Here is a 27,712-nt window from a genome sequence, read left to right as displayed (position 1 = left end):
GCGAACTCCAGTAATGTGCATCCCGTTAATGCTAGAAATGTAGTGGCACATTCTGTATCGATTCTGAACGCCGAGTTCAGCTGTGCCGAAACCCCCTTGACACGCCAGCGCAAATGAAATTGACAGATGCCATTGTATTTGTGCTATCATCGTTAGCAATAGCTTGCGTTGGAACATCCGAGACCCTCGCGGTGGACGACACAGGAGTTTCGCGACGAGTGGGCTCCGCTCTGGACCTGCGCCGCGCGCTTAGTGACCCAGACACAAAGGAGGTGTTAATTGACAGCACGATTGTCATAAATGACACCGAGTGGGGTGGCAGTGTGGCAGTTCGTTCATTGAATGTTTCCATACGGGCAACCGACGCCCTCCTAACCGAGGCCCGCTACGCAACCATCAATTTTGGAGCGTCGGTAAGACATAAGAGCAAAATTTAGGCGCGCGTGACCATCAGGTATCAGGCCAGAAGGCCGCGGTTTGACCTTGAAGGGCCACCCGCCTTTTTGGCCCGACTCGACCGCCCCCATGGCAAAACCTGCTGGCCTTACCGCCACAGGTCATGCTGTTTTCCCTGGCGCCTGGAGCTGTTATGACATGGGTCGGTATTGACGTAAGTTGATGGTGGCTGGGGTTGGGTTCCGGCAGGAAGCTCATTACTCCCCAGGGGTTCTGGAACAGCAGTCGTGCAGCATGCGTGTGCAACGCAAAGTGCTACGCTCAGAGTCCCATACCCGTGAGAGACGACAACTCAGAACTCCATGCATTGTGAACGCTGATTTACCCGCCGCCGTGCCGGACAAGGATGCACCCATGCTGCGGGATGAGGGTCGGCCACGGCCAAAACTGGCACGCGCGCGGATGCCGTTTCCATTGCATGTGCAGGTGTACTTCGCGCAAGCAACCTTGGGCGCCGCGTTCCGGCCACTGCGACAGTCCCCGGGTGCGGTTCTGGTGTTCTCCAAATGCCTGATCCACCGATTGGTGGGCCTGCCATTGGAGGTGAGCAAGGGTGCAAGGCCAGATCCCGGACCGCTGCTGGTGTGGGCGGACGGTAGCGCCGGTGCGAGGACTGGCCCGTATCCCCACACCTGCCGGCGGCGCAGGCCGCATACAGGACCCCGTGCGTGCTCGTCATACATAGTGTCCGTTCGCACCTACCACGACGTGCCACATGCACACCGCCACGCACACCGCCACCGTCGGTCCTGATGTGCCGCGCACTGCCCCCGATCTCTCCCCGCACCAGTCCCATTAGCTAAAGTGCCCTGCTGCCTCCCCCAAATGTGTGCGCAGGCTGGGCTGGCCAGCGCCCGCTCTACAGAGCGGTCAGCCGCCTTCCCCATCGCTGGCACCGGGGCGCAGAATCAGCAGCAGGTGGTGGGCGTTGTCAGCAACATGACTTGGGCCACCACCGGCAGCACCAGTACCGGCACCGGGCCGCACCACTCGACACCTTCTTCAACGCTGTTCATGCCCTACACCTGGGCCCTGTACGATTTCGCGGAAGACGTGGCGCTGGACAGGTCTGGGCATTTGTTTGGGCGTGTGGGCGTGCATGCGTGTGTGTGTGTGTGTGTGTGTGTTCGTGAGGGCCAGGGGGCGAGTGGCGTGGGGTGGGAGGTATGGAACCGTGGGAGTTACGAGAATCGTGTGGGCGTGAGACCACGTGTATATATGACATGGCGGGGGATGTGAATCGCGATCATGGCTTGCATGTACGACACAACTGCAAGCACACGCGCGGCGATGTGTCCTGCTCCTGCAGCTCCCTGGCATCTCAGGGCTTTTACTTCGGAGGCTACACCGTGGTTGTGAACGGCCCCTCGTATAACGTAGTTGGTGAGTGCGTGTGAGGTGCTTCACTACTGGGGTTGGGTTCATGTTGACCAGCAAAGCTCGTCCGTAGCAGGCCGGCAGGCCATTCTAGCATGGCGCTGCAGCTGCGTACGTGCATGCCCGCTCGTCACTTCGGCCCGCTTATGCGTGTTTGCATGCGTATGTCATATATACGTGTCCCGCTGCACCACGCAGACAAGGAGGTCGACGCCGCCTGCTTGGCTGCAAGGCCCGCCAGTGAATGCCTGACCATCCTGTTGGACCAATTGGAGGTTAGCGGACACTCGCCGCAGCAGCCACCGCCGGCGGCAGGGCCCGGCGGCGAGGGAGCAGCGGCCGGCGGCAGTGAGGCCACCAACCACGCTACCACGGTGTGGACTTGTTCACGCGTGTGTGTCGTGTTTGAGGGCAAACGTTTAGGGTTGGCTTCCGCGTAGTTGCGTCGGCTAGCGTCGTCCTGTTTGCCATGCAAAGGCTTCGTGCTAACCGTATCGTTCATGGGGACACGGAACAATTGAAGCCACATTATCTCCTTTGTCCCAACATACTCTGCTCACAGGTTGTGGTGGTGGCTGTGGTGGTGCCGGTGACAGTCGTGCTCCTGGCAGCGCTGCTAGTAGGCTCGCTCTGGTGGGCACGTCACAGGCGGCTAGAAGATTTCGCAACAACGAAGCCCACGGCCGCTGCCGCAGAGGCAAGCGGCGGCGGCGGTGGCACTAGCTCGGGCTGCAACACGTCAGCAGGCGCGCAGCCGCAGGGCAAGCAGGGCACCGGCGCCCGCGACCAGCAGCAGACAGCGAAGGCGTCTGGTGGCGCGGCTGCTGCCGGCGACTCGGGAGGTCTGCGTTTGGGCGTGATCACCGGCGGTGTTCAACGAGGCGACGGCGGCGGCGTGTTCACAGGTGTGGAGGGAGACCAAGACCTGCCCCCGTGGTCAGTGGAGGCACTCCGAGAGGCGGTGAGTGCACGTGGAGAAGCGGCCATGCGTTATGCGCGGGCAGTGGGCGGCAGGTAAAGCTAGGAGTTGGTAAAGCTAGCAGTTGCTTAGGGGACTGAGCGATGCGTTTATGCATTGCCCCGTGCTCCAGGATGAACTTGGAGAGGCTTACCCCAACCAAAGGGGGCTCTCACAGCTAGCGTCAGGTCTAATCAAGATTGGCGGTCGATCCGTGGACGGCCGCACAACCTCCGGAGGCGGCGTGGCAGCAGATGATGCTACCGCGGACACAGCTGCGGCCAGTGCACGCAAGCTGGTGGCGGGAGGCGTGCATCTGCTGCTGTCTTTTGGCGGCGGCCCGCAGATCCAGAACCAGCAGCAGGGCCCACAACAGCAGGGCCTGCCAGATCAACAGCAGGGGCAACCACAGCTGCAGCGGCTCCAGGTTCCAGCAGACGGGCCGGCGCAGCCGCTGGCGGCGGGACCGGCAGCGCGCCGCGGAGACTGCAGCGCTCACGAGTTGCCACAGCAGCAGGATCAGGGCTCTGCTGCCGAGCCCGGGCCTGCAGGGGCAGACATCGGCGGCCGCGGTGAAGTGCGTGAGGGGGCGGCGCTGACACGTGCTTTAGAAGACTCCGCAGCAGGCGTGGCCAGCAATGGGGCAGCAACACGCCACGGTGTGAACGCGGGCGGGCAGTGTGCGGCAGGCTCCTCTTCCTCCGCTGCCGGGGCCGGCGCCGCCGTAGCCTCCGCCGCAGCCACCGCTGCAGACTCAACAGCAGCAGCAGCAGCAGCAGCAGCAGTAGCAGACGCGGCGCCGCAGGCGGGTTGTATGCGCGTGAAGCCGTGCGACCGCATTCCCTCGCCAGACGAGGTGTTGGCGGAGCTGGGGGCGCTGGTGAAGGAGCACCGCACCAATGTGAACGAGGCGCCGTTCACGCTAGAGGCGGTGCTCGGGCATGGGTCCTTTGGGACCGTGTACAAAGGTAAGGCAGAGCCAGCGGGAGGTGCAGAGCTGGCGTGGGCGGGCGGGGGGGTGGGAGCAGAGCTCGCAGGGGGAAAGTACATCATTACTGCCGCCCCTGCGTGCATGCATTGCCCCAGCCAGGCACTTATGGATTTTGCTTTGGCCTTGTGCAGTAGACACTGCACCGCATCCAGGCCGTTTGCTTCAACTACTAGGTACGGTATGCATGACCGCAACGTACGGTGATGTGCAGGCACGTGGCAGGGGCTGCCCGTGGCGATCAAGACGGTGGTGTTCAGCGCCACACAGGAGAGCCGCCGGCAGGCGCTCAAGGAGGCAGCGCTGTGAGTGGTGGATCGGTGTGGGGGGTTTGCAGCTTAGCACGCATGCCGTCCTGTTGTAGCTAGCCTTCCGGCTCGCCGTTAATTGGCGCGTGTCTGCCATCACCTTGCGCTGCCTAATGCATTCATACACTCGCATGCACACATACAGACACTCCGTACGTAACTCCGGCAGTTGGGCGGGCCTCTCTCCGTTTTGCTGGTCAACACATACACGCACACACACACACACACACACACACACACACACACACACACACACACACACACACACACACACACACACACACACACACACACACACACATACACACACACACAATACACGCAGGTGCCACAGCATCATCCACCCGAACATAATCGTGAGTTGGCCTGAACGACACCTGCACCCCAAAGCATTTGCGCTTCTTACCTGTCTTTGTCTTGCGCGATGTTCGATGCGACATGCCCGCGAGATGTTCGCACGTGTGCCAACCTCAAATCCGCCCGCTCGCACTCACGTCCACACACAGGCCACATACGCCACTGACCTGCAGCCAATAGGGGTGCTGCCTGGCTCGGGGTTTGACACGCGGTCACACTCCAGCTCCACGACCCCGACCTCCAGCGCTCGGTTGTACCAAATCACGGTACGTGCATATGCATGCCAGGTCTGAAATGGTTACCTGCTGCTCAGCGATTGCGACCCAATTGTATTAGGCATTGCGACTGTGACTGTGTGATTTTACCAGCTCGCGTTCCAACTCGGCAGCTGCTGTTCGTGCCCTCCACACGCCCACACAGGACTGGCGGCTGTACATCATCCAGGAGTTTGCGGACGGGGGGCCGCTGGGCAGCCTGTACGGGCACCCAATGCTGTGGCTCGCTCCGGGCGTGGTGGAGCTGGTGAGGATTTGCATGCGATGTTGCGGTCGGGACTGATATGCCTGGGTTCGGCCTGCGATGGGGCCCCGCTGCGCAGGTGCGGGCACGTGCTGGATCTGGCAGGGCGTCTGTGGTCTCCCTGCACACTCTTCCCCAGTGTTACCCCCGCCTTGCCCTCTCGTGCCCTCCAATGCGTCCTGCCCCCACCACGTAGGCTGCAGTCGTGCCCCTGGCCCTGGGCATCGCCCGCGCCCTGGCGCACCTGCACTCCAAACGCATCGTGCACGGCGACCTCAACCCCAACAACGTGCTGCTCAGGCAGGACCCCACGCAGCCGTCTGGGTACGCGGTAAAGATCGGCGACTTCGGCCTCAGGTGGGCTCATACGTGCGTGTGTATCTCACGTGTCCATGTGTCGACGAGCCAGCACAGAAGTGCACGTGCGTGGCGGTGTTGCACTGCCACTGTGTGTCCGTGCGTAGTCGGGGGGCATGTACCTTGCTGCTTTGCGCGCAACCTCAGAGCCCGCTCCTGACTACCGATGCACGTGCGTACGTGCCTGCAACTCCTCACGCCCCTGCTTTTGCCCCCACCCTCCACAGTGTGATGCTGCCCCAGGGTCGCACGCACGTGAGCAACCTGCGCATGGGCACAATGTTTTACATCTGCCCGGCTGTGGTGTGCCAGGTGCGGGGGTGCTGGAGCGCGATGCGCCCTGGCCGTGCCCGATGCAAGCTCTGATTGAGCAGGTTCCTAAGCGCCTTTCCTGTCGTGTGTGCGTGCTGCTGAGCCGTGCCAAACACATCAACGTAGACCTGTGCACCTGCACGCCCTGTCCCCTTGCCATCTCCACAGGGCCAGGTCGGGGCCTCATCGGACGGTGAGCTAGCGGGATGCGGCACACGCGCTCAATCTGCTGACCCGTGCGTTCCCATGCCCCGACGGGCGGGCATGGTGTCGACTAGAAAGGGGAAACTCGCTGGCATTCAGTTTTGCATGCTCCTCTCCCGCACACTCACAGTGTTCTCACTGGGTGTCCTGCTGTGGGAGCTGTTCCATGGCCGCCGCGCGGGAGTCCTGACGAAGGAGGTGAGCTACCGCCCCGGGCAAGGCCCGAGTTGCCCCCCTTGCTGTCCTCCTCACCAACTCAGCGACAGGGCTCATGTACACCCTGAACTCTGCACCGTGCTATCTATGCGATGCAGGGGCCGCGCTACTGCACCAGCTTCCCGGCATTTCCGCCCTCCTGCCCTGAGGTGAGAGATAGCTTCAGAGTGCAGCTGGCGCCTTGAATGTTTGTTGGTAGCCAGTGCTGCTGTGGCCCCGCAGCCGCTAGGCTAGCTGCGTGCATACAACGCAACGCGGCACGCCTGCAAATGCGGCATCTTTCATTAATCACAGTATCATTACCAAAGCGTACGTCCCCTGCTGTGACAACCCATTGCTGCTGCGTGTGTGCAGGGCTACAAGGCAGTGGCTCTTCAGTGCCTGCAGCGGCAGCCCAGCAACCGGCCAACTGCCCCCACCATCGTGACCGCACTTGAGCAGCTGCTGTTGTCGCTGTCTTTGGACCCGAGCAACCCACAAGAACTGATGGCGCCGTCAGCAGCTGACATCGCCGCAGTAGGCCAGGTGTAGGCAATGGCTGTGCCCGTATGCTGAGCCGTGCTGATGGCGGCTTGCATGCTCAATACGAGGAAAAGGAATGTGAGCAACAACTACATGTTAAGAAGCATAAGCGCATGTGCATGTGCATGCGGTACATTGTGCGAGAGCAGTGCAGCAACCTTCCCCGCCGGCCGGCACAGGTATACGGCCAGCAGGTGTGCCACGCGCGTACTGACTGAGAGTGCAGTTTGTACCGTATGGGTGCTGTCAATGTGTGAGTGCGGCATTGTGGGCTGCTTAGGGGCGGCTGTATGTACCAAGGCTGGTTTTTTTGCGTGTCGCACATGCCACATGCATCCCGCGCAAGCAAGCGCCAGTCCGATGGCAGTCGCGCTGATGGCTACAGTTGTTCGTTTGGGCCGTACGCCAGGAACGGATTGCAGCAGTACGGCAGGTGGTTACTACCGTACGAGGCTGTGCCGGTGCTGTCAAGTAGACGCGTATGGCGAAGGCTGAACGCAAACCGACCTGGCACGCGCGCACGAGTCTGGGTGTCTGCACTGTTGCTGTTCGTGCCTAGTGTTGAATGAGGACGCTCACGCCGAGCATTGACTTCCGTCATTGAAACATAGGGCACCTACACATATTCAGGTGCCATCTTATACTTAAGCGAGTGGTGGCGCCGCTAGTGGCGCACGACTGGAATACATCGTCGGCTGCCACCAGGTCGTTGGCGCGACAGCATCTCTCAGCCTCATGAACTCTTCTGTAATACACACCACCGCGTTATGGGGATGTCTTTATGCGGCACTACCATGCGTGTTATTGTTGCCCTGCAGCCGCCTCAGCGGACCGCGGCCGTCTAGTCCTGTTCCCGTCCCAGAGGCTGCACGCACCGCTGCAGGCCTGCAGACCCGCTCCCTGCTATCCTTTGCAGCTGCTCTCTGCAGCGAGATGCTCCACCCTGCCTGCTTGCCTGCCTAACCCCTTGCTCGCCCGAAATTCCGCTCCTCCCACGAGCCGCTCCCTACCCCCAAAGCAGCTCCTCTTCCTCATTAATTCATTATCGTACTGCATTCCGCTCTGCTCATCCACCCAACTCACACAAGACTGCGCGCGTCCACTCCCCAATGGCAACAACATTCACTACACTAAATAAAACTGCTCTAGGACTTGGCCTTGAGGAAGTTGGACTCCTTGATGCGCGCCTTGTTCTTCAGGCGCCATAGTCGCCGCAACTGCAGGGAGTGGAGGCAGGAACAAACGCACGCGCATACGGGGGCATGGCAGGCCTGAGGTGCCAGCGCCGGAACCAAAATATGCCAGTGCCAGCCCTGCGGGTCCATCGCCCCACGTACAACTGCCTTGCTCCTCGGGCATACTACACCCCAACCCTTGCCCAAATCCAAGCTCGCAACGCCTTCAGCTAAGACACTCTACTTTCTCGTTCCACCACCTGCAAGTCCAAGAGCACTTTCGCGTTCACCCCTACGCCGCCCCGTACCAGCGCCCCCCTGCCGCCACCTGGGTCTACCCTGCTTGCGCGCCCCTTCCAACTTCCCCCAACCCCGCCCACCTCGGGGATGGTGAGGCCGCCCTCCGTGTACGCCTTCTCCAGCTCCTTGATGGTGGGCCTAATGGCGTGTGGGCGTGACAGGGTGCGCGGCATGCGTGACGCTATGTGTGCAACTGCGGTTCGCCAAGCTACCTTGCTGGGCCTAGTGAATGCATACTCTTTACTTGACACAGACAGCGACAGCGCACTCTTGCCGCACGCGGCCGCTGCACTGCCTGACAGCGGCACCCTCCACACGGAGCCGCTTGGACCCCGCGCCAGCCTCACCCCCGCGCCGGCCCCACGTGCCCCGTCAATCCCACGCCCCTGTCGCTCCAGCCTGTGCCGCCACCGCCCCATCCCAACCGCACGTGTCCGTTATCCATACTCCATTTTAGCTACTGTACCTGGTATTTCACGCTTCTTCCCTAACTACGCAACCCATCCATCCCCCAGTCCGTCCCCACCTGGGCTCCAACAGCTTGAACAGCCAGCCCGGGTACTCGCTGTCCGGCTTGATGGGCGGGTCCGCCTCGTTCTTCAGCAGCCCACACCCCGTGGCCACCTCGCATGACAGCTCGCCCACCACCCGCGGGCCTGGGGCGGTACGGCAATGAAGACACCGCCAGGCACAGGTAGGTGGGTAGGTAGGTCGGGGCGCAAGGGACCGTTGCACGGGCCTGTTACAGCGCTGGGCAGCGCTGCAACGCTGGCAGTGGCTGGTGCTGGAGGAGTGTGTGGCATGTGCCGTGCATTGCGCACAGCGCGGGCACGGGGACGGCCGTGGCGTGCCGATGCGCGGCTGCGCACAAAGAGTGTGCGCTCGGTGCCACAGCACCCTGTCCAACGCTGCTTATGCCGGTTCGTGTCCGGCCAGCGACCGCACCTTTATCCTTTCCCTTCTTTGAGCCTCCACCACCGCCTGGTGGAAGTGGTGCTCTAAGCGGAAGTGCCAAAAGCGCACTCCATCGGCTCCGCAACCCTTGCAGGGCGCCGATCGACACGGACATTCCGAACTTGCCCCGCGAAGATTCAAGTCCTTTGCCTTAACTGTCTACAGTGTGGTGCAAGTGAATTTAGGAGCAGCGCTGTCGAATGCAGAGGAAACAAGCAATGATGTTGCCTTCTGCTGAGCTTGTGTGAATAAAGTTTATTACGTTGATACTTTTTGTGTACCTCTTTCGTTCTATGTGTTGAGAGCATGAGAAATTAGCACGAGGCTTCATCGCGATTGCAGGCTTGCAGCAGGTCGTTCATAGTAGCGGATTCTGCACTGCATCGGTCGCAATTAGGCCATCACTTCACTCCAAACACCTTCCTCGTCCGTCTTTGTGTGGGCGTTAGGCCAATTGTCAAAATGCAGTCCGCGCAGCTGAAGATGAAGGCCTCGTCGGGCGCTGGCGCGCGCCTGTCGCGCCCTTCCCGCGCTCGTATGGTGGCGCGCGCTCAGAAGGGTGCTGTGCCCCCTGCCTGCTGGCCCCAGCGCGTGGTGCCGCCTGAGGTGGAGCACCGCAGCGAGCCCAAGGTTCGAACGACCGGCATTTGTAGATCTTTTGCAACAGCTACCCGGTAGCTCAATTGGGTGGTACTGGCTCGCACGGGAGCAGAGCGGGAGTCGGCATGCCGCGCTGCACAATCAGCCCGCGCAAGTGACCTGCAGAATCCAGTTACTGATATTGCATCCCTGGCCACTGTATTCAAAACTACAGCGCTTCTCGGTGCTGGGCTCCACCGGTTCTATCGGCACTCAGACCCTGGACATCATGGCTGAGTTCCCCGACAAGTTCAAGCTGGTGGCGCTGGCCGCTGGCTCCAACGTGAAGCTGCTGGCCGAGCAGGTGCCTGAGGGAGGGATGAGCTCAAGGGGATGGGTCGGGGTTCGGGTGTGCGCCAAGCGTTTTGGTTGTGGAGGCGCACGAGAGGCAATGGGCACGTGACGAGGGGGTTTGCCGAACCGACAGGTAGGCCGTTGGGACGTGACACGAAGCCGTGTCGGCGGGCATTGTCACCCTTGAGCACAGCCGTTGGCACTGTACGGCACTGCACGGCACTGTACGGCACATGCACTATGGTCTTCTGGCGTTGCTATTCGCAGTTGGCTGAGTCGCGTGGCACACGTCAGGCCTTGGTTGTGCATGCGTCGAATGCTGCTCTAGCGCCGGCACGAAGCGACAAACGGCGCGGCATCTCTAACAGAGCTGACCGAGCCTGCCAAGAGAAGCACCCGCACAGCACGCGTCCCACAGAGCTATACTGACAGCCCAACGTATTCCCCTCCCTCCTCCTTACCTTCCTACCCTCGACCCTAACAATAGATCCGCAAGTTCAAGCCGGAGATGGTGGCTGTGAAGGATGCCTCCAAGATCGCGGAGCTCAAGGAGGCGATCAAGGTGCGTGTGCGTATGTGCGTAGATGTGTTGGCATGTGTGTGTATGTGTGTGAGACTGTGAGTGTGTTTTTCCAGCATGGGTGTACCGGTTGTTCTGGTACATGCTGAATTTGGAGGTAGGCAGGTGCCCGGCGAAGCAAAGGGGCTGGCATGGCAGGAGCCGCCCCAACTGGACACACAACGGGTTCTTATTGACACAACGACACACACTCATGCTGCTCCACAGGACGTGTCTCCCCAGCCTGTGATCCTGGCGGGCGATGAGGGCGCTGTGGAGGTGGCGCGCCACCCCAACGCCGAGGTGGGTGTGTCTGGGTGTGGGGTTGAAGGGTGGAGGGGTGGTATCCGTCCGCGAAAGCCGTGGAAAGGGTTGAAGGTGGAAATCAGCGCCCACGGGCAGCTGAGAGCGTAGGCGCTGCGAGGGTTTGGGTTCTGATACGGCATAGGGTTGCGGAGGCGCGCACGTGCGCAGGGGCGGGTCTGGGTGGGACGTTGTAGTCGCCCGGGTGCACCGCGGCAGCCCAGGCGTATGGAGCTGCACTGCCGGCGTGCGGCAGGAGCCGCCCTGCGCTTGCTGGTCGGTGGGGACGTGGGAGGTCTGGGGAGGCTGGAACCCACCGTGGGCGGGGGACAGGGCGGCTGACGCCGAGGCGGGCGTCGGCAGAGGAGCACCGCGGGGAGCTGATAGGGTGGTGGAGGGGACGAGGGCAGTGCGGCTGGAGGGGAGCGAGGGGTGGGTGGTCGGACCAGAGGAGTGGCGCGGCTTAGCGGGCGGCAAGGAACAGAGCAAACCCAGAAGCGGAATACCGTACCGTCAAGAGCATCCGCACGAGGTAACTCTCGGGCAACCTCAATGGATTCCGCCCACCGTCTCGAGCACACTCCCACACCTGGTGCAACCGCACCCCACTCCCTACCACCATCGCCTGACTAGTCCTGCCTGGAACCCCCCACTCCCCAACTCCCCTCACCCGCCTGCAGTCTGTGGTGACCGGCATTGTGGGCTGCGCCGGCCTGCTGCCCACCGTGGCCGCCATCAAGGCGCGTAAGGAGATCTGCCTGGCCAACAAGGAGACCCTCATTGCGGGTAGGGAAGCCGGAGGGGTAGTGGTGCAGGGGGCTGAGGGGCGGAGGGGTGCAATACGGGTGGCGGTGCCAGAGCGGTGGTGCCAGGGCGGCGGTGCCAGGGTGGCGGTGTAAGGTTGGCGGTGGCGCATGGGGACTGAGGAGTGGTGCAGGGGCTGTGCAGGGCGGAGGATGCTGGCTGAAGGGAATGGGAAAAGGATGGGTGCGGAGGAGCGTGGACAGGCATGCTCGATTCGCGGTGGGGCTGTGCGATTGCGGCGTGTCCAGCCCTTGCACGCGCCTGCCTTACCCTGCCTGCAGGCGGCCCCTTCATCCTGCCGCTGGCCCAGGAGTACGGCTCCAAGATCCTGCCCGCCGACAGCGAGCACAGCGCCATCTTCCAGGTGCGTAGGTGGGGGGCTGGGCGGGCGGTGGGGGTGAGTTAACTCCAATCTCAAGACCCTGCCCCAGGGGTGCAGTGTGCTGGCTGGTTGTGTAATGGGATAGGGTGGTGTGGTGTGGCAGTGGGTGGTAAGGACAGTTGGTGGTGGTGGGGATGTGGATTGGGGGCAGGGGTAGCGGAGGGAGGAGGAGGGCCACAGGTGGGGTCGGAGGCGGGTGCAGTGGTGGGGTGTGCCGGCACTGGGGCGGGTTGCGGGGCTGAAGGGGAGATGGGGTTGTGCCAACGAGGTGTGTCACGTGCGGGGCCATATGCCTACCCTGCTCTTACCCGATTCCCTTCCCCGGCTACCACTACTGTCTACCATTGCCTTATCTAATCATGACTGTATTCCCACCTCATCCTTCGTCTGCAGTCTTCAGTGCATCCTGTACCGCTTTTCCAAACATCCTTGCAACCCCCCTCCCCTCCTCCTGCTCCTCCAGGTGATGCAGGGCCTGCCCGAGGGCGGCCTGCGCCGCATCATCCTCACCGCCTCGGGCGGAGCCTTCCGCGACTGGCCCGTGGAGAAGCTGCGGGAGGTGAGGGCGGGAGTGGGGTGGGGGGTCGCAGATACCAGCCACCACTAAACCGAGCCAAATGCAAATGGGGATAGGGGGCGTAGGGTGGTTGGAAGGCGGTGGGGTCGTGGGGAGTGGGGGTGTGCGGGCGGTGGGGGTGTAGGGCGGGCGGGAGCGCGGATTCAATCCCAATGTCAAAGAACTCACAACTCAGGGGTGTGCGCGGCGTGCCGGCAGGAATGTAAACAGGACGTGGGAGGAAGCTGGGTGGGCTGCGCGTATGCCAGGGGTGGCTTAAAGAGCGGGCCTTGTGGCCCGGGTGCCGCAGAACACTCTGCCCGCGAGCATGCGGGTCGAGCACATGCACAGCCGGGTGGCACGTGTCGGGGTTCCCAGCGAGTAGCACGTTCCAGGAAGTGGTCGGATAGGGCTGAGTATGCGGCCCTGCGGCCCTTGCTCCGTAGCTGTACGGCTTGTGTGCCCTCATTAGGCCCGCTATGCTCCCACCTCTTTTCTTATGTTAATTCTCCTCTCCTCTCATCCCCGCAACACCCACCGCCCCCCCCCCCCCAAGGTGACGGTTGCCCAGGCCACCAGCCACCCCAACTGGTCCATGGGCAAGAAGATCACCGTGGACAGCGCAACACTCATGAACAAGGTGGGGAGGGGGCGGCAGGCGCGTGTGTGTGTGTGTGTGTGTGTATTGATGTGTTTACGTGCCACACCTATCAACAAGGTGGGGGAAGGGAGGGGTAGCCGTCCATGAAACACGGGGTGGATATGTGACAGGGAAAGGGGTTGCGGGTGGGTGGTAAGGTGGGGGAGCATGTAGGAGAGCGGGCGCAGGGCGGCAGGACGCAGGACGGGTGCATGCATGGGTGGGCGGATGGGCGGGGTGAACGAGGGAGGAGGGCCCGCAACCCAGTCCTCTTCTTTGGATAGGCAGACCCCTCATCTCTACTCATCCTTCTGTGCGCCCTCCCTCCCTCTTCAGGGTCTGGAGGTGATTGAGGCTCACTACCTGTTCGGAGTGGACTACGACAACATCGACATCGTCATCCACCCCCAGTCCATCATCCACTCCATGATCGAGACGCAGGACTCCTCCGTGCTGGCGCAGGTGGGGGCAGGAGTGGCTGGGCGGCTGGGGGCTGGGTGTTTTGCGGCTGGTGGCTGGTGCCTGGTGAATGGGGTGGGGGAAGGTCCGTAGACAGAGCATGGGGGCGGCAGGGGCCGGGGCGGGGAGGCGGCAAACATCCTGAAGACGTGAGATGAAGATGTTCGGGTTCTGGACCCTGGTCTGAGAGCGTCCCAATGGCGCAGGTCTTACCCCCCCCCGGCATCAGCCTTGACACGCCCGCACACTCTCACACACACCCGCCCCCTCTGCCTCCTCCCCCCTTCCCCCCTGCAGCTGGGCTGGCCCGACATGCGCCTGCCCATCATGTACACCATGTCCTGGCCCGAGCGAGTGCCGGTGAGGCGCAGGCGGAGGGGGCGGGAGGGGGCCGGAGGGAGGGAGGGAGACGGGCGGGGAGCGGGCTCGAAAGAGGGAGGGAGGAAACGGGCGGGCGGGCGGAAAGGAGCGGGCGGGAGGCGAACCACTGGAAATGATAAGTGTGTGCGGTGTGGTTGTGTGTGTGGGGTGTGTTTGAGAGGATCTCTGCCTTTGCCGGATGCGCATGCCACGGCATGAGGGGGCGTGTCAGGTAGAAGGGCGGGAGTGGTTGCGGGTGTTGGTTGGCAGCACGGCTGGGGCAGCGGGCGGGCAGGGCACATGCCGAGGCTACGCGACGCCCCCACCCCCGGCACCCCTTGGACGTCAGCACTGTGAACTTGCTTGTGCAAGACGGCCATTCCCCACCCATGCTCTACTCCTTTTCCTTAACCCTGCCACCGCCGCCACCACTGCCCACTGCCCACCACCACAGGTCCAGGACGCCACCTGGCCCCGCCTGGACTTTACCAAGGCCAACAACCTCACCTTCCGGGCGCCCGACCGGTGAGCAGATGGCGGGGCGGAGTGATTGAGGGCGGGTTTACCAGGCCGCGACAGCTTACGTATACTGCACCACTCCTCACTCCCCACACTTGCCCACATTCCCATCCTACACACATTCCCGCTCCCCGCCCCGACTCCCTAACCCATTATCCCGCCCTCTGCCACACCCCCGCTGCCACCCCCACCCCATCTCCACCCTACCACAGCGCCAAGTACCCCTCCATGGACCTGGCCTACGCCGCCGGCCGCGCCGCCGGCACCATGACGGGCGTGCTGTCCGCCGCCAACGAGCAGGCGGTGCAGATGTTCATCGACGAGAAGATCCACTACCTGGACATCATGAAGCTCAACGAGGCGTGCTGCGAGGCGCACAAGGTGGGAGGGTTTGGGCGTAGTGGGTGGGAGGAGAGCTCGGTTTGGCGGCACCCGGTCTCGGTTGAGCTGAACCTAGCACACGGCCTGCGCACCTCCCAGTTTGCATCACCTGCACGGCCACACAGCTGCTCTGCTCCCATGGTTCGCTGTGTTTCCATCACTCCTTCCATCGGCCTCCCCTCTGCCCTCCCCCCTGCCCCCAGGCCGACCTGGTTGCCAGCCCCGACCTGGACACCATTGTGCACTACGACGCCTGGGCGCGGCGCTGGGTGGCGGACCACGTCAACAGCGGCAGCTTCAAGTCCAAGGTGCTGGCCATGGCCTAAACAGTGCTAGCTAGGTGTTGTCTAGCTAGCTGAGTTGTTCATCGGGCTGGCTGATTGCAGGCAGGCGGAGGTAACGGCCACCATGGGTGTGATAGTGTGGTTAGGGATTGATAGCAGGGTGGGCTGGGAGGAGCAGGTGGAGGTATCGAAGTGTAGAGGTGCGGGTGACTGAGCATGTGTGTGTTGATGCGTTGGGAGGACAGGAGTAAGGTGGCTGGGCATGGAGTGACCAAAGGACGTGGGTTTCACAGTTTCGGACGCGCGCGGTGCTGTGCGTGATTTGTTGGTCAAGGCGCTGTTGAATGCGCTGGGTACGGTACGGAGGCAGGCGGAGTGCGGCAGCGGCCAATTTTGCATGAGGCAGGCCGTGCGCGTTCGCCTACCGGAGTGGCGGGGCCGTCGGGTTTGGATTTTGGAAAGCGGGAGGGTTTCGACTTGGTCTGATCAAGCGGCGGTATGCTTTTCGGCAAGGTAGGTGTGTAAGGATCGTAGACACGTGACTACATGCAAATTTCAGAAACGCGGGAGAGACGAGGCGCCCACGTGGTCACGTGTTAGCGGCGTCGTGCGGCGGTGGCCATAAGGCAAGCGCGGGGCCTGGTGCTGCCCGGCCGGCCGTAGACACCATTGGCCCGCGCCAAGCTGCCAGGGACAGGGCTCGGAACAAAGTTGCCCGGACTCCGTTTCACTGCTGCTGTACAGGTAGCGCAGGTACATTTCGCGCATTGTGGTTCGTCGCTGCCCCTTGCACACAGTGCTCGGACGCGCACGGCCACGCGCCAGCGACACCGACAGGGGGCACACTTGGCGTCTTGGCATGGGTGCACGCCACTCGGCCCCATTCACCTTTCTTGTTGTTGCTGCCGCACTCCCCCACCAGCCGTGGCACGCGGAAGCAATGCCGACCGTCCTAACCTCAGCAAGGCGCAGGCCCACGACCATATCCGCGTACTGCCGCGGGCACCAGTGGACTACGGTTTCCGTGCATAAGCAGCCGCCGGTCTCAACCACTCTCCTTTGTGCTTGGGATTTGGCTAGGCCAGCTTTGTACACATGCCGTCCGATCCGTTGACGAGGGTAGGCGCTCCGGCGGCCGATAGCCCCCAAACACCCCGCCACCGCCCCCAAGTGGTCACCAACGCACAAGGACAAGGCGCTCCCGTCATTGGATGGTGGCCGCTCCGTGCGGTAGGGGCGCGGCGCCTGGACGAGGCGTGGGGTGAGGACCCCGTGTAACCCCAGACCAGGGCATGCACCGCAGTTCGCTTCAACTACAAGTGCCGCGGCGTTGGCTTGGATGCTGACACGCCGAATACTGTGGAGCTTGCACTTATAGTGGGCCCCCTTGCGTGGCAGGTACGGCTTGAGCGTGTTCATCAGAGTACAGCGAGCGGGCGAGGCACAGAGGATTGGTCGCCCGCGTCGTGGGCGCGGACACAGTCTTGCACGCCTTGAGACGGACTGACACCTAGAAGTACCATAATGCAGGGGAATGTTCTCACGCAACATCAAGTATTACCCGGAAGGGCAATATCACAGGGTAAAAGTCGTGGGACTCGGCGGTGGAAGCATCCACCCAGCCATCCACAAGTAAAAACCTGCCGATAGGCCAAACTGGAGAGGCATACAGTTCCAGAACAATAAACTAAATTGGTCTTTTGATTGATGTCGTTGGGAAGCAGGTTTGCGCGCGCATGGGGGTACCCCTCCCCCTTAGAGTTTTAGACAATGGGCTAGGCTTGTTTCCCCTTCTATTGTTTTGACATATTGCAATAGTGCACACGTGTGCTATATATCTACCTCCCATGTTCAGGGCTGCACCAAAAGCACGGCCTGCGAATTCTATGTAGAACGAGCACATACTCGCAGCCCTCGCAGCCATGGCTGATTCCCGCTCCTCGAGGTTTAAAGTCTATGTTCGTCTTCGACCATCTCCTGGTGCAAGCGGAACCGATGTCGTCCAAGCGGAGCACCGAGTCCTCACCCTGAAGGACCCGGTGAAGGGACACAGCAGCGAGTTTGTCTTCGATAAAGTATTTGATGCAGAGGCGCGCCAGGAGAGCGTGTTTGCGGACGTCGGCGTGCCCCTCGTCGAGCATGTTATACAGGGGTACAACGCGTGCTGCTTTGCCTACGGGCAAACTGGTGCGGGAAAGACTCACAGCATGTATGGGCGCGAGGGCTGCTCCGTCTTTGCCCAGCCCGGCACCCCCGAACACGGCGACCTGGGCGTCATACCGCGCGCGTGTGAGCTGCTATGGAAGGCCGCCAGTCAGGTGAACCGGAAGGCGGAGGCAGCAGCGGCCACCGGGGGCGGCAACAGCGCCCCGCGCATCAAGCTCTTTGTTAGGTGAGCCAGGGACGCATGTGGGCGGGGCGTAGAACGGCAGTGAGTAAGCCGCAGCTCGCAAGGATGCAGCCCTGGGGCAGTCGCCGCTGCAGGGTACCGTTTCCTCCTGGACACAGAAGGGCCTGGCTGCCGTTTGAGACGGAGCACTCAGGATCTTGACATATGCAGCGCACGAGGGGTTTGGGGGGGGGGGTACCGGCACCAGCCAGCGCCTGCTGTGGCGGCGCCCAGCTCTCGCCTCTCACCGCATTACTATGCGGTAATGCCACACCTGTGCACTCCGAACCACACAGCTTCATGGAGATCTACCTGGACCAGATTCGCGACCTGGGCGCAGCGGCGCAAGCGCACCTCAAGGCCACCGCGGCCCGCTCGCCGCCGCCCATTCCTGGTGACGCCGCCGCCAGCGCGGGGCTGGGCCTGTCGGCGTATGCGGCTGACGGCGGCGGTGCGCCGGGCCGCTCCACAGCCACTTCGCTGGGCGCGGCTGCCGACTACGTGCGCACCAACCTGGATGTGTTGGAAGACTCGTCGGGCATGACGTTCGTGAAGGACCTCACCTTTATGGAGGTGAGCGGACGGGGGCAGGGCGGCTTCGGCATTTTGGGGAGTGAAGGGGGCCCGGCAGGGAGGAGGCGGACCGCGCGCAGGCTGTGCGGGGCTGTTGAGCAGGCGTGGCGGCGGAGCTTGGCCAGTAGCACAGCACGGCTTGAGCGACTGAGACTGGTCGCGGTCCAGCGGCAGTGGCTGATCTTGGCTTTGTCTGGAACGGGTCATGTCGCGCGCACGCAGGTGTCGTGTGTGGAGGACATGCTGGCAGTGCTGCGGGCGGGCTACGCACTGCGCGCCACGTCCGCCACCGCCGCCAACGACGTGTCCAGCCGCAGCCACACCGTGTTCACGGTGTCGGTGGTCACCTACCGCGGAGAGCAGCAGCCCGTCACAGGTGCGTAGCGGGAGTGAAGCGCATGCAGCCCGGGGCGCGTGTGGTACTTGGAAGGAGGCGGCGGCGGGCCTGCGCGCGTGCAGTTACAGCCTCACCGTGACTCCGACGTTGCAATGCCGTCGTGACCGCATTGTACTGAATGTGGAAGCACTGGCCCTCCCTCCTGCAGGCCGGCTGAACCTGGTGGACCTGGCCGGCAGCGAGCGGCAGTCCAAGTCGGGTGCGGAGGGCGCGCGGCTCAAGGAGATGAGCGCCATCAACAAGTCACTCACGGCGCTGGGCAAGGTGGTCATGACGCTGTCACAGGGCGCGGCGGGAGGCGGCCTGCCGCACGCGGCGTCAGGCGGGATAGGTAAGTGGGGCACGGGCGTGGTTGGTGCCCCCTGCAACGTGGTGGTTTTGTGCTTTTGCATAAGCAGCTTGCAGAAACGGTGAAAGGGAGGCATGACACCATACACCCGGCGTGCAAGAATTGCTCTTACAATGTTGACTTGTGCCATTGGTGCAGGCCTAGGCGGCGCGCCGCACGTGCCGTTCCGCGACTCCAAGCTGACGCGCGTGCTCAAGGACTCGCTCACCGGCAACTCCTTCACCTGCCTGCTGGCGTGCCTGCACCCAGCCCCCGAGAACGTTGAGGAGTGCGGCGCCACGCTGCAGTTCGCGGTGAGGCGCAAACGCTGTCTGGTGATACTCAGTTCATTCAGCTTCCCCGCATGTTGCCGATGGCTTTGATGAGGTATGGCCCCGTGCACGTATCTGACCTGTGACGTGTGCTTGTGACCGATGCAGGTCCAGTGCTCGTCCATCGCCACGGCGCCGCGCGTCAACGTGTTGAGCTCAGGTGGCCCGGGCGGTGACGCAGGCGTGGTCGAGGACCTCATGACACAGGTGCGGGTGGAGGCACGGATGCGGGTGGGGGGCGCGAGTGTGCTTAGGCGGAGCCACGTACAGGGTCGGTGCGTGGGGCTGCAGGATATGGCTTATGCATGTGTGCGCGGCTACCCAAAGCCTCATCATGGCTGGCTCTGCTTGTGTTGTCACACGTGTCAAACGCGGTCGCCTCGTGTCGCGCAGGTGGCTCACCTGAAGGACGAGCTGGAGGTGACGCACGCACACTACCAGAAGCTGCTGGAGAGCGTGGCGGGCCCCTCCTGGAGGAACGACCCCGGGCCCATCGAGCGGGCGCCTGGGGGGCCGGAGCTGGGCGGCGGCGGCGGAGGTGCGTTGCGGCTTCACGTACATTTCCTTGAGGCTGCTGCGAGGAAGGGGGGCGTGTGCGGTGCGCTTTGTGGCTTCAGACCACTTACAGATAGCTTTTCCATTCATCACGTGCAGGCATGGATGCATTTGCGTCGATGCTCTCAGCGTTTGGAACTAAGGAAAGCACGAGCGGGGCCGCTCCCGGGTACGGCGGTGGCGGCGGAGGCGGTCTGGGAGGTGTCTTCGCCTCAGGAGGCTTCGACAACGATCGGCGGCGGCTTACAAGCGAGACCGGCCGGGCTCGCGGCGGAGACACCGGCCGCACGCACGGCGTGGCGAAGAGTGTCGTGGGCGGCTCGGCGTCCGTCGCCAACAGCCGTGTCTCTGTGGTGAGTGGGGTGGCTGGATCGTCCCTACCGCCTGAATGCTCGCAGTAGCTCGGAGCCCCAACACACGAGCAGCGCAGCTCTGCGCAGAACTTCCGACCCGGCTGCATCCTCCACGCTGACCCGCTTCCGCCCTGCTCGCTCTCGCTCCGCTTTTGCCTTCCGCGCTTTGCCCACACAGCTGGAGGCGCAGGTGCGCAAGCTGGAGGGCCAGCTGGCGCAGGCGCGCTCCACCGCGCAGCAGTACGAGGAGCGGCTTACGGCGCGCAAGGAGGAGATGGAGGCGGTGCGCGAGCGCATGGCGGGCAAGGAGCACGCGCAGTTCAGCGAGATCAAGAAGCTGAGGGCGCAGGTGTCCGACCTCACCAAGCAGCTGGACGCGGAGCGCACCGACTCCAACAACAAGGTGAGTGGTCACTGAGTAGCCACACGCTGAAACTCGCTCACCTCCAGAGTGCACCGAACTACGGTACGTCCGCTCGGCCGCTGCCACCAACATACCTACTATGGTACACGTCTCACCTCATCTGCGGCCGTCTCCTATGCCCTAATGCTCGCAGCTGGAGGACGCGCGGCGACGCTCCGAGGAGGAGTGCGCGCGGCTGATGAAGGACATTGATGTGCTGCGCTCGCAGCTGGCGCAGGTGACGGGCAGTGTGGGCGGCCTGGTGGAGAAGCACACCGCCGCCATCTCCGCCGAGAAGCGGCAGCGCGACGCGGCGCGCAAGCACGTGGAGCAGCTGATGCAGCAGCAGGCGGCGCGCGGCAGCGAGGAGCACAAGGCGCAGGTGGAAAACCTGAAGCAGCAGAGCAGTTACTTTTTATCCAAGCAGGCGGAGCAGATGGCAGAGCTCAAGGCACAGCTCGATGTAGCCAAGGCCACCTTTGCGGTGGAGAAGGATGGGCTGCTGGTGGGTGGGCGCTGACTCAGCGGATGGCTGCATATGGCGCCTGGGCGATGGGTTGCTGGCCTGACCCCCGCATCTTGCACGGGCAGTTGTGTTAAACCACCATCATACCATCACCACAAGATTGCGGGTCATGATGTGTTTCCTGTGTTGCTCAATCCTTCTCGCCTCCCCTCCTCCCGCGCCTACAGGCGGAGCTGGACTACCTGTCCAGCTATTCGGAGCGTGTGACGGAGCTGGTGCGGCGCATGGAGGCCGGCGCAGTGCCGGTGCACGACCGCGGCAACGGCATCAAGGCCTTCCGCCTGCCGCAGCGCGACCGCCCGCCGCGCCTCGACGCTGGCCGCCTGGGCTGGCTCAAGGTGAGCGCGGCTGCCACCCCGCATGGCTGCGCCTCCTGTGTGCTGTCCTGCAAGCCGCCCATTGCTGCTTGCTGATGCAGTGCAATACTCCCCTTATACCGTTGTAACGGCCGTACTTCCTTATCCGCGGCGCTCACAGGACCGCAACGGGGAACTGCACGAGCGATTGATGGCTATAAGTGCTGCCACCGCTGCGGCGGGCGGCAGCACCGCCGGCAGCTCCACAGGGGGGCTGTCGGCCAACCAGTCAACCACCAGCCTGCACAACACCGCTAGCGGCCGCCACGGGGGCCTGTCGGTGGCGCTGCCGGGCAGCGGCGCCGGTCACTCAGCGCTCGGGTCAACAGTTGACCTGGACGCCCTCCGCGCGCAGGTATGCTCACAAGCGCTTGTTGCTGTTGCAGTTCAGTGCACATGTCGGCACTGGCCGAAATACTGGCATTCCTTTCATTCACACCCCCACACGCTTTCCAAACCGAATCACCGCAGCCTCTGCCTAGTCCAAATCTGTGGTCATCGCTCCCAACTCCTTCCCCCAACTGCAGGTGGAGGCGGAGCTCAAGGCGCAGGTGACAGCGCAGGTGATGGGTGACATGAAGAGCGACAAGACCATCGAGTACATTCGTGAGCTGGAGGTGGCGGTGGGCCGCTATCGCGCCGAGCTGCAGACGGAGAAGAAGCGCAACTCCGAGATGGCGGTGGCGCTGCGCAGCGTGCAGCGCATCCACCAGCGGCCCGAGAGCCCCATGAACAAGGCACTGGCGGCGCACTCGCCGGCCGGGACGCTCAAGCTGGCACCCAGCTGGGGGCTGGGCCACGCGCCAGGCTCGCCGCAGATGGGGCTGAACGGCATGTCGCGGCCGGGCACGGCGGGGCTGGTATCGCTCGCGGGTGGATCACCCAAGTCAGGTGGGGCTGCGCACTGCTAGCCATGGGCAGGGCGGGGCTCCTTATGTCCCATGGCAATGATCTTGTACTCCTGTCTACCCTGTTGTTGCTTTTGGGCTCACAGCTTTGACCCCCTGTTATCGCAACACAGGCAACTCCACCACGCGCCGGCCAAGCACATCAATGACAGCCCTCACAAGCGGGTACCGGGAAAACGGCCTGTCCATTCCCTGAGAAGGAGCGGACCTGCGAAAGCCGACGGCTGGAAGGATCAGCACCTGCATGCGTGACTAATGAAGAAGACCTACGTTGCCTCAAGGTGTAAACGGTACCGTGTAGCCAGAGATTCATTGCCGCGGATATAGCCAAAGCACTGGAAGTGGATGCCGAGGCACAGTGCGTGGTTGCACACATTGCTGTGGTGTGGGGATTGACAGTCGCGCTCAGGCCACAGGGCCGGTACTGATCCACAAGAGATAGCGCCTAGTTGTCGTAGCAGGTTTCATTGTTAAGGGGTGCACCTGTGATGCTTGGTGGTGAGGCAAGACGGCTTCCTGCGTGTCCACCTTCTTGATGCTGCACCTAATTGTGGCGGTTACCGCGGCCTGCAGCCGAGTGGGTGTGATACGGTAGTGCCTATCGACTGCGCTCAAGGCGCATGTGTTCGGGAGGCTTCCACGCCGCCGCGAGCTGTGTAAGCCACGGATGGCTTTTTCTGCATAATTACCCAGCATTTCCTTGTAGCTAGACACACGGTAGGTTGGGACAATCAGCAGTGCGTCGCTCACTCGCTCCCTAGCCTCTCTCTCTTCAGCACAGGCCTAGTCGTGTCCCTCAGCCGCGTCCTTGAATCCCTACTGCACAGTAGTCGAGTGGCGTGACCAGTTGCGCCCCTAAAGAGCACATGCAAATCCTGAAATCCCAACCGTGTCTCAAGGGTGCCCTGTTGTCCTGCCGTGTCCCAACCCTTCGATAGTATGGACTGTGGCAGCATGGACTGGCAGGGGTAATAGCGCACTTTCCGCAATCTGCCATGTTGTGCAACACTCCGTCTGACAGTATGCTCGTCTTCCTAAGTGCAACTCAGAACTTCGGATGCTGTACCAGGGACCTTGCCAGGGACTACCAGGGTTGCTGCGGATGCTGCCCTAGGCTGCTTAAGATGAGAGGGGTCTCCGGGTCTCCCATGGCCGGAGCCCTCAGGTCAGCAGCTGTCCTTGCCTGTATCCATGCTGTCATAACACAGAGTGCTGCTCTCTCGACCCGGTTGGCCTGCGCTAATGCGGGAGGCACACACGTCACTGTCGCGGTGCCTCCCTCCCACCCACCCCTACTCCTTCCGCCCTCCTCTGCTCTACTCAGGTGGCGCTGTTAAACTGTGCCCAAGAGCTCCTGCTGAGTGCTTCCTTGGAGGTTCTACATGATGAAGAAATTGAGGACTGATGGCAGGCGCGGCGTTACAAGCGGCGCTGAATCGTGGCAAAACCGCGCCATCGGCAGGTCGCTGCTTCCCCCCTGGGAGGCGACGTGCCCCGAAAATCACGCCCTGCGTGCCCCCGGCCAATCCGACGGCGTGACCAGCGTGGTCAGCACTCAACGCCGGTGGCGAACAGTCCCCGAACCCCACTCTCTTCTCAAATGCAGACCCACACAAGGACACGAGTACTGAGCGAGCTTAGATCTTGCCCTCCTCAACCAGAGACTCCACGCGCAGCAGCACGAAGCCAATGGCCAGACCCTGCGAAGCAGCGAAGATCAGGCGACGATAAGCGCAAGCAAATAAAGACCGTCCGATCGTCGGAGGAGCGGCTGAACGCTGCCGGACTCCTCCCGCGTTGTTCTTAAATAGTAAGTACCCGTTGACATATCGCTGAGCTGGCAAAACTACCGCAGCGACCCTGGTCAGCAGCCCCTCTCACCACCAGGGTCATGCCGACCATGGTCAGGGCGGTGCCAGCAATGAACTCAGCCTCGCCGGCAATCATGGCCAGCTCGTTCACGGCCTTGGTGGCCACACCGCGGCTGGGGGCAGCCTTCTGGCCGGCGGTCCTGTGCGCAGTAGAGACCCACAATTCAGCCTCAAATCGTTGCCCGAGCGCTGCCCTCGGAGGCATCGCGCCGCGACGCTGCTGCGCTGACTGATCATACCAACTAACTACCTGAGGGACGGGCGGACAGCTGGCCGGGCAGCAGCGACGCGGACGGTCGAGCTGCGGGGCGCAGCGACGCCGCAGCAAGCCGAGCGAGCAGCGATGGACATGGCCATTTTGTTGGTCTTGTATAGAAGAAGTACGGGCTCGGTGGACTACTGGAAGCGTGGTGAGACAGTCAAGCCCGCGGGCTCTATCCTTGCGGGGCGAGGGCCCATCCTCACCGTACCGATTGGCGCAACCGAATTGGGGCCTGTAATAAATACCTTGGTATACAGGACTGATATGCGTACATACTGCACCTTACATTGTTGTAAAAAAATGTGTCCTGCGCTATTTCGCTTCCCGTTGGAGGCTTGCGGGCCAACTGCGTCGCCGCTAGCCGCGTCTTGCCGCCTAAAACTTATGTAAACGCCTCACTTGTAGCGCCTCTGACTCCATACCCCTCTGCTTCGGGAAAGCGGGCGAGACGCGCGCCCTCGAACCGTGGGACCGGCTAGGGCCTACCGCCTACCGGCGTCACTTTCCTCTCCCCTTGAAGTCCTCCCTCCCTGCCACGCTCTACCCAAACTCTCGCACCCCGCCCAATGTCCACCACAGCCTTTTCTGTAGCGCCAAAGGATCCACCTTGGGGTAAATTGTGCGCAGCAGGAGACCTCATTACCTTGTCAGCGCTTCACTGCGCTTCGCGCCAAGAGATATAGATGAGAACAGAGGGGGGCAAAGCGTACTCCTAAGGTCGCACGCACAGCAGCATGTGGTGGCATCCAGGCACAGTCCATCTCAGTCAGCCTGTTTCGCCCCTGCTAACTCCTTTAGTATGGATTTGCAGCTATGCTATCATTCGGCGTCGAAATCAGAAGATTAGCTCTCGGAATGGGCGGCAGAGACCAGGGTCCGGGCAAGGGAGGGGGCGGGGGCCCAAGCGTGTGCGGGAGAGGGTGAGGACCGCATGGTGTGCCGCTGCTCGCCTGCTTTGGCGGATTTGCGCATACGAGAGAGCAAGTATTAGGACTTACAGGTTACAGGTGCTAGCGTACACTGTCCCCAGTAATCGCGTTCATGGACGCGAATATCGAACTTTAACTCGACTTCAGCACCTCTTCAGCCCTGGTCCTCAATTGTTATGAGCAGACTATAGGCATCACGTTTGGCTTGTCACCGAGGGGCTTGCTGCAGCTGTCGCAAGGGTGTTGCAATCGCCTGACCGCGCTCGCGGCTCATAATGGTCTTTCAAGCGCTCGCCCGTGAGCAAATCGGATGCTGGCAAAGCTCTGACATTGGTAGACTGCACGCCCGAGCGCGCTGCGGCCTGCTCGCGGGGCCTAGGGCGCCGCATACCCGCAGCGCTGGCCCGGCCCTGCACGCAACCAACAAGCGCGGCGGTTCCGCTGCGTCCAGCGGCGGCAACTCAGGAGACGACGTCGCTGGCCTGGCTAAAGTCCTGTTCAAGGATGTTATGACAGGTGTGGCGAATTGAGGCAGTGCCTGCCTGGGTGCATCCACTACTTTCGTTAACACCGCTGCAGTGTTAGCAAGGGCGTCCGCCGAGTTCCTTCGCCACGTCCTTGTTACCATGTGCCATTCCCGCTCTCAGGCCTGACGGGCAGTGGGTCCAGCTCCTCGACCTCCAGCTCAGGGCGCGGGACCGCTGCCGCCGCTGCAGCGCTTCCGGAGGACCTCCGCAGCCCGTCTTACGCTATCGCCACCGCCAACGCAGTCATGTTTCTGGCGTGTGCGCTTGTGCCGCTGCTGCCTGCCAGCGCCGTACTGCTCAACCACAAGGCGCCGCAGATCTGGCAGCTGCTCACATCCAGCTTCGCGCACCCGAGCCTGGAGAGTGTTATGCAGGTGTGTTTGGTGCACCTGGCGCCACCACGTACTGCCGCGCAGCACGTGCAACGCACAGCAGTTGTGGGTTGTTCGAAAGACCGGGCCCACATCCCACCTGGCTGGGCGCTGGCTTACTGCCATTCATACTGGCTGGAGGACATAGACCGGAAGCCGCACGCTGACATGTTTGCGAATTCCATCAGCGCTGCTTAGTGGCGCACCTGGCCATCGCATCGCAGCCGGACCCTCATGACCAAACACGCGCGCGCTTCGTTTCGCATACCGTGAACACCGCCCTGCCACTCCTCAGTCTGTCCATCTACCATTTCACACCCGCCACAGTGTGTGTTCTTTACGTACGTGTTTGGCCGGGTGGTGGAGCGCAACCACGGCGTGTGGACCACCTGGGCGGTCTACATTGCCTGTGGCGCAAGTGAGCCTTCTTTGATGGTAGAGAAGAAGGGCGCATGCCGTGTCACCATGGGAACCGGCTGCTGTGGCTCCCATGAGAACCGCCGCGTTATGGACAGGGCCTCGATGTCTGTTGCATGGGAATTGTGTTCGGGACTCACTCGCTTACGTCCCGCTTATACCTGCCCTCGAACACTGCCTCTGCACGTGCGCCCCGCAGCCGCCGCTGCTCTGGCCTGGTGGCTCATCCCTGCCAAGGCCGGTCTGCTCACGTCAGCGGCGCCCGCGGCGGCGTGGGGCCTGTTCCTGGTGGGCGTGGGCATTCCCCGCCTGGCCAAGAAGCCGCTGGAGGTTGCGTGCCTGGCGCCCTTCGCCTTCGCCGCCACCACCGGCAGGTGGGCGGCTGCCGGGGTGGCGGGAATGGAGTTAGGGGAGGGAGGTGGCGGCAACTGGCGCCAGGCGGCTTGGAGGCCGCGGAGTGGCAGGGTGGTTCACCCGGGCCCGGCTTGACAGAGCCGAAGGTGTCACGTGCGGTTTACACTGCCGCCTCAGTCTGCCCTATACCGGAGTCACGCACTACCTGATCATGCAAGCATTGCACCATCCCTGCCTCCTACTTTCCTTTCAACCCTATCATGGTGCAGGTACGCGCACGCCTCTGCGGCGCTGCTGACCGACGGCACGGCTGTGGGGCACCTGGTGCACGTGGTGGGGGCGGGGCTGGCGGCGGCGCTGGCCAGCTGCGTCATCCACGTGGTGGAGGGCATCCTAGAGGCGAGGGAGCGCAAGCGGCTGGAGGAGAAGCGCCAGGTGCGGGGAGCGGCGTGGTTTGCCACGCGGAAAGATGAAGCTTGCCGGGAGAATATCAGCCGCTGCAGAATGCCGAAGAGCGCGTGCTCGAGTCACCATCGTTGCATCCTGTTGTACCAACGGACCCCAACCCTTGCCTCCTGCGCGTCCGCAAACGTCCAGCCAGCCAGCAACTCGTCGGTACAGTAACTCCGGCGTTCAACCGGCCGCGCACTCCTGCCCTGCCGTTGCAAATTGTTTCCC

The 27,712-nt window shown here is 62.6% G+C and overlaps 6 protein-coding genes across 7 annotated transcripts; 4 read left to right on the top strand and 2 right to left on the bottom strand.

Moving 5' to 3' along the window:
- The first annotated feature begins 28 nt into the window (after window positions 1-28).
- CHLRE_12g545950v5 (uncharacterized protein) lies at window positions 29-7,334 on the top strand. The gene is made up of 18 exons (XM_043068875.1): window positions 29-413; window positions 557-610; window positions 883-999; window positions 1,294-1,523; window positions 1,766-1,839; window positions 2,032-2,207; window positions 2,396-2,794; window positions 2,925-3,759; window positions 3,994-4,084; window positions 4,413-4,443; window positions 4,594-4,710; window positions 4,865-4,966; window positions 5,160-5,320; window positions 5,548-5,632; window positions 5,801-5,825; window positions 5,967-6,034; window positions 6,151-6,201; window positions 6,407-7,334. The coding sequence occupies exons 1-18, from the start codon at window positions 114-116 to the stop codon at window positions 6,581-6,583; spliced, it is 3,093 nt and encodes a 1,030-aa protein (XP_042919098.1). The 5' UTR covers window positions 29-113; the 3' UTR covers window positions 6,584-7,334.
- A 2-nt stretch (window positions 7,335-7,336) lies between these two features.
- On the bottom strand, window positions 7,337-9,278 carry CHLRE_12g546000v5 (uncharacterized protein). The gene is made up of 4 exons (XM_001694043.2): window positions 8,995-9,278; window positions 8,576-8,705; window positions 8,130-8,187; window positions 7,337-7,791 (listed from the first exon to the last, which is right to left on the bottom strand). The coding sequence occupies exons 1-4, from the start codon at window positions 9,116-9,118 to the stop codon at window positions 7,720-7,722; spliced, it is 384 nt and encodes a 127-aa protein (XP_001694095.1). The 5' UTR covers window positions 9,119-9,278; the 3' UTR covers window positions 7,337-7,719.
- Window positions 9,279-9,378: 100 nt separating this feature from the next.
- On the top strand, window positions 9,379-16,092 carry CHLRE_12g546050v5 (uncharacterized protein). Its single transcript, XM_043068877.1, has 13 exons — window positions 9,379-9,633; window positions 9,818-9,946; window positions 10,424-10,498; window positions 10,724-10,798; window positions 11,479-11,584; window positions 11,884-11,966; window positions 12,448-12,543; window positions 13,097-13,180; window positions 13,517-13,642; window positions 13,937-13,999; window positions 14,454-14,524; window positions 14,731-14,899; window positions 15,103-16,092. The coding sequence occupies exons 1-13, from the start codon at window positions 9,466-9,468 to the stop codon at window positions 15,223-15,225; spliced, it is 1,368 nt and encodes a 455-aa protein (XP_042919097.1). The 5' UTR covers window positions 9,379-9,465; the 3' UTR covers window positions 15,226-16,092.
- Window positions 16,093-16,994: 902 nt separating this feature from the next.
- CHLRE_12g546100v5 (uncharacterized protein) lies at window positions 16,995-22,977 on the top strand. 2 transcript variants are annotated; one of them, XM_043068878.1, is made up of 14 exons: window positions 16,995-17,575; window positions 17,869-18,145; window positions 18,368-18,521; window positions 18,691-18,873; window positions 19,030-19,184; window positions 19,311-19,409; window positions 19,596-19,740; window positions 19,857-20,110; window positions 20,289-20,513; window positions 20,668-21,018; window positions 21,207-21,377; window positions 21,517-21,750; window positions 21,923-22,286; window positions 22,417-22,977. In XM_043068878.1, exons 1-14 carry the CDS (start codon window positions 17,106-17,108, stop codon window positions 22,497-22,499), a joined length of 3,165 nt encoding a protein of 1,054 aa, XP_042919096.1. In that variant the 5' UTR covers window positions 16,995-17,105; the 3' UTR covers window positions 22,500-22,977. The 2 variants fall into 2 exon arrangements, with proteins under 2 accessions (XP_042919096.1, XP_042919095.1); XM_043068879.1 differs by having other exon boundaries at window positions 17,025-17,575.
- A 733-nt stretch (window positions 22,978-23,710) lies between these two features.
- Window positions 23,711-24,644, bottom strand: CHLRE_12g546150v5 (uncharacterized protein). Its single transcript, XM_001694044.2, has 3 exons — window positions 24,425-24,644; window positions 24,185-24,314; window positions 23,711-24,003 (listed from the first exon to the last, which is right to left on the bottom strand). The coding sequence occupies exons 1-3, from the start codon at window positions 24,529-24,531 to the stop codon at window positions 23,941-23,943; spliced, it is 300 nt and encodes a 99-aa protein (XP_001694096.1). The 5' UTR covers window positions 24,532-24,644; the 3' UTR covers window positions 23,711-23,940.
- An 801-nt stretch (window positions 24,645-25,445) lies between these two features.
- On the top strand, window positions 25,446-27,710 carry CHLRE_12g546200v5 (uncharacterized protein). Its single transcript, XM_043068880.1, has 6 exons — window positions 25,446-25,881; window positions 26,013-26,266; window positions 26,591-26,681; window positions 26,880-27,054; window positions 27,304-27,469; window positions 27,632-27,710. The coding sequence occupies exons 1-6, from the start codon at window positions 25,875-25,877 to the stop codon at window positions 27,656-27,658; spliced, it is 720 nt and encodes a 239-aa protein (XP_042919094.1). The 5' UTR covers window positions 25,446-25,874; the 3' UTR covers window positions 27,659-27,710.
- The last annotated feature ends 2 nt before the right edge of the window (window positions 27,711-27,712 follow it).

Source organism: Chlamydomonas reinhardtii, chromosome 12 (genome assembly GCF_000002595.2).
Source record: "Chlamydomonas reinhardtii strain CC-503 cw92 mt+ chromosome 12, whole genome shotgun sequence".
Lineage (NCBI taxonomy): Eukaryota > Viridiplantae > Chlorophyta > Chlorophyceae > Chlamydomonadales > Chlamydomonadaceae > Chlamydomonas > Chlamydomonas reinhardtii.
The sequence above is the reverse complement of the archived record's forward strand: the minus strand, read 5'-3'. Positions and strand labels throughout refer to the sequence as shown.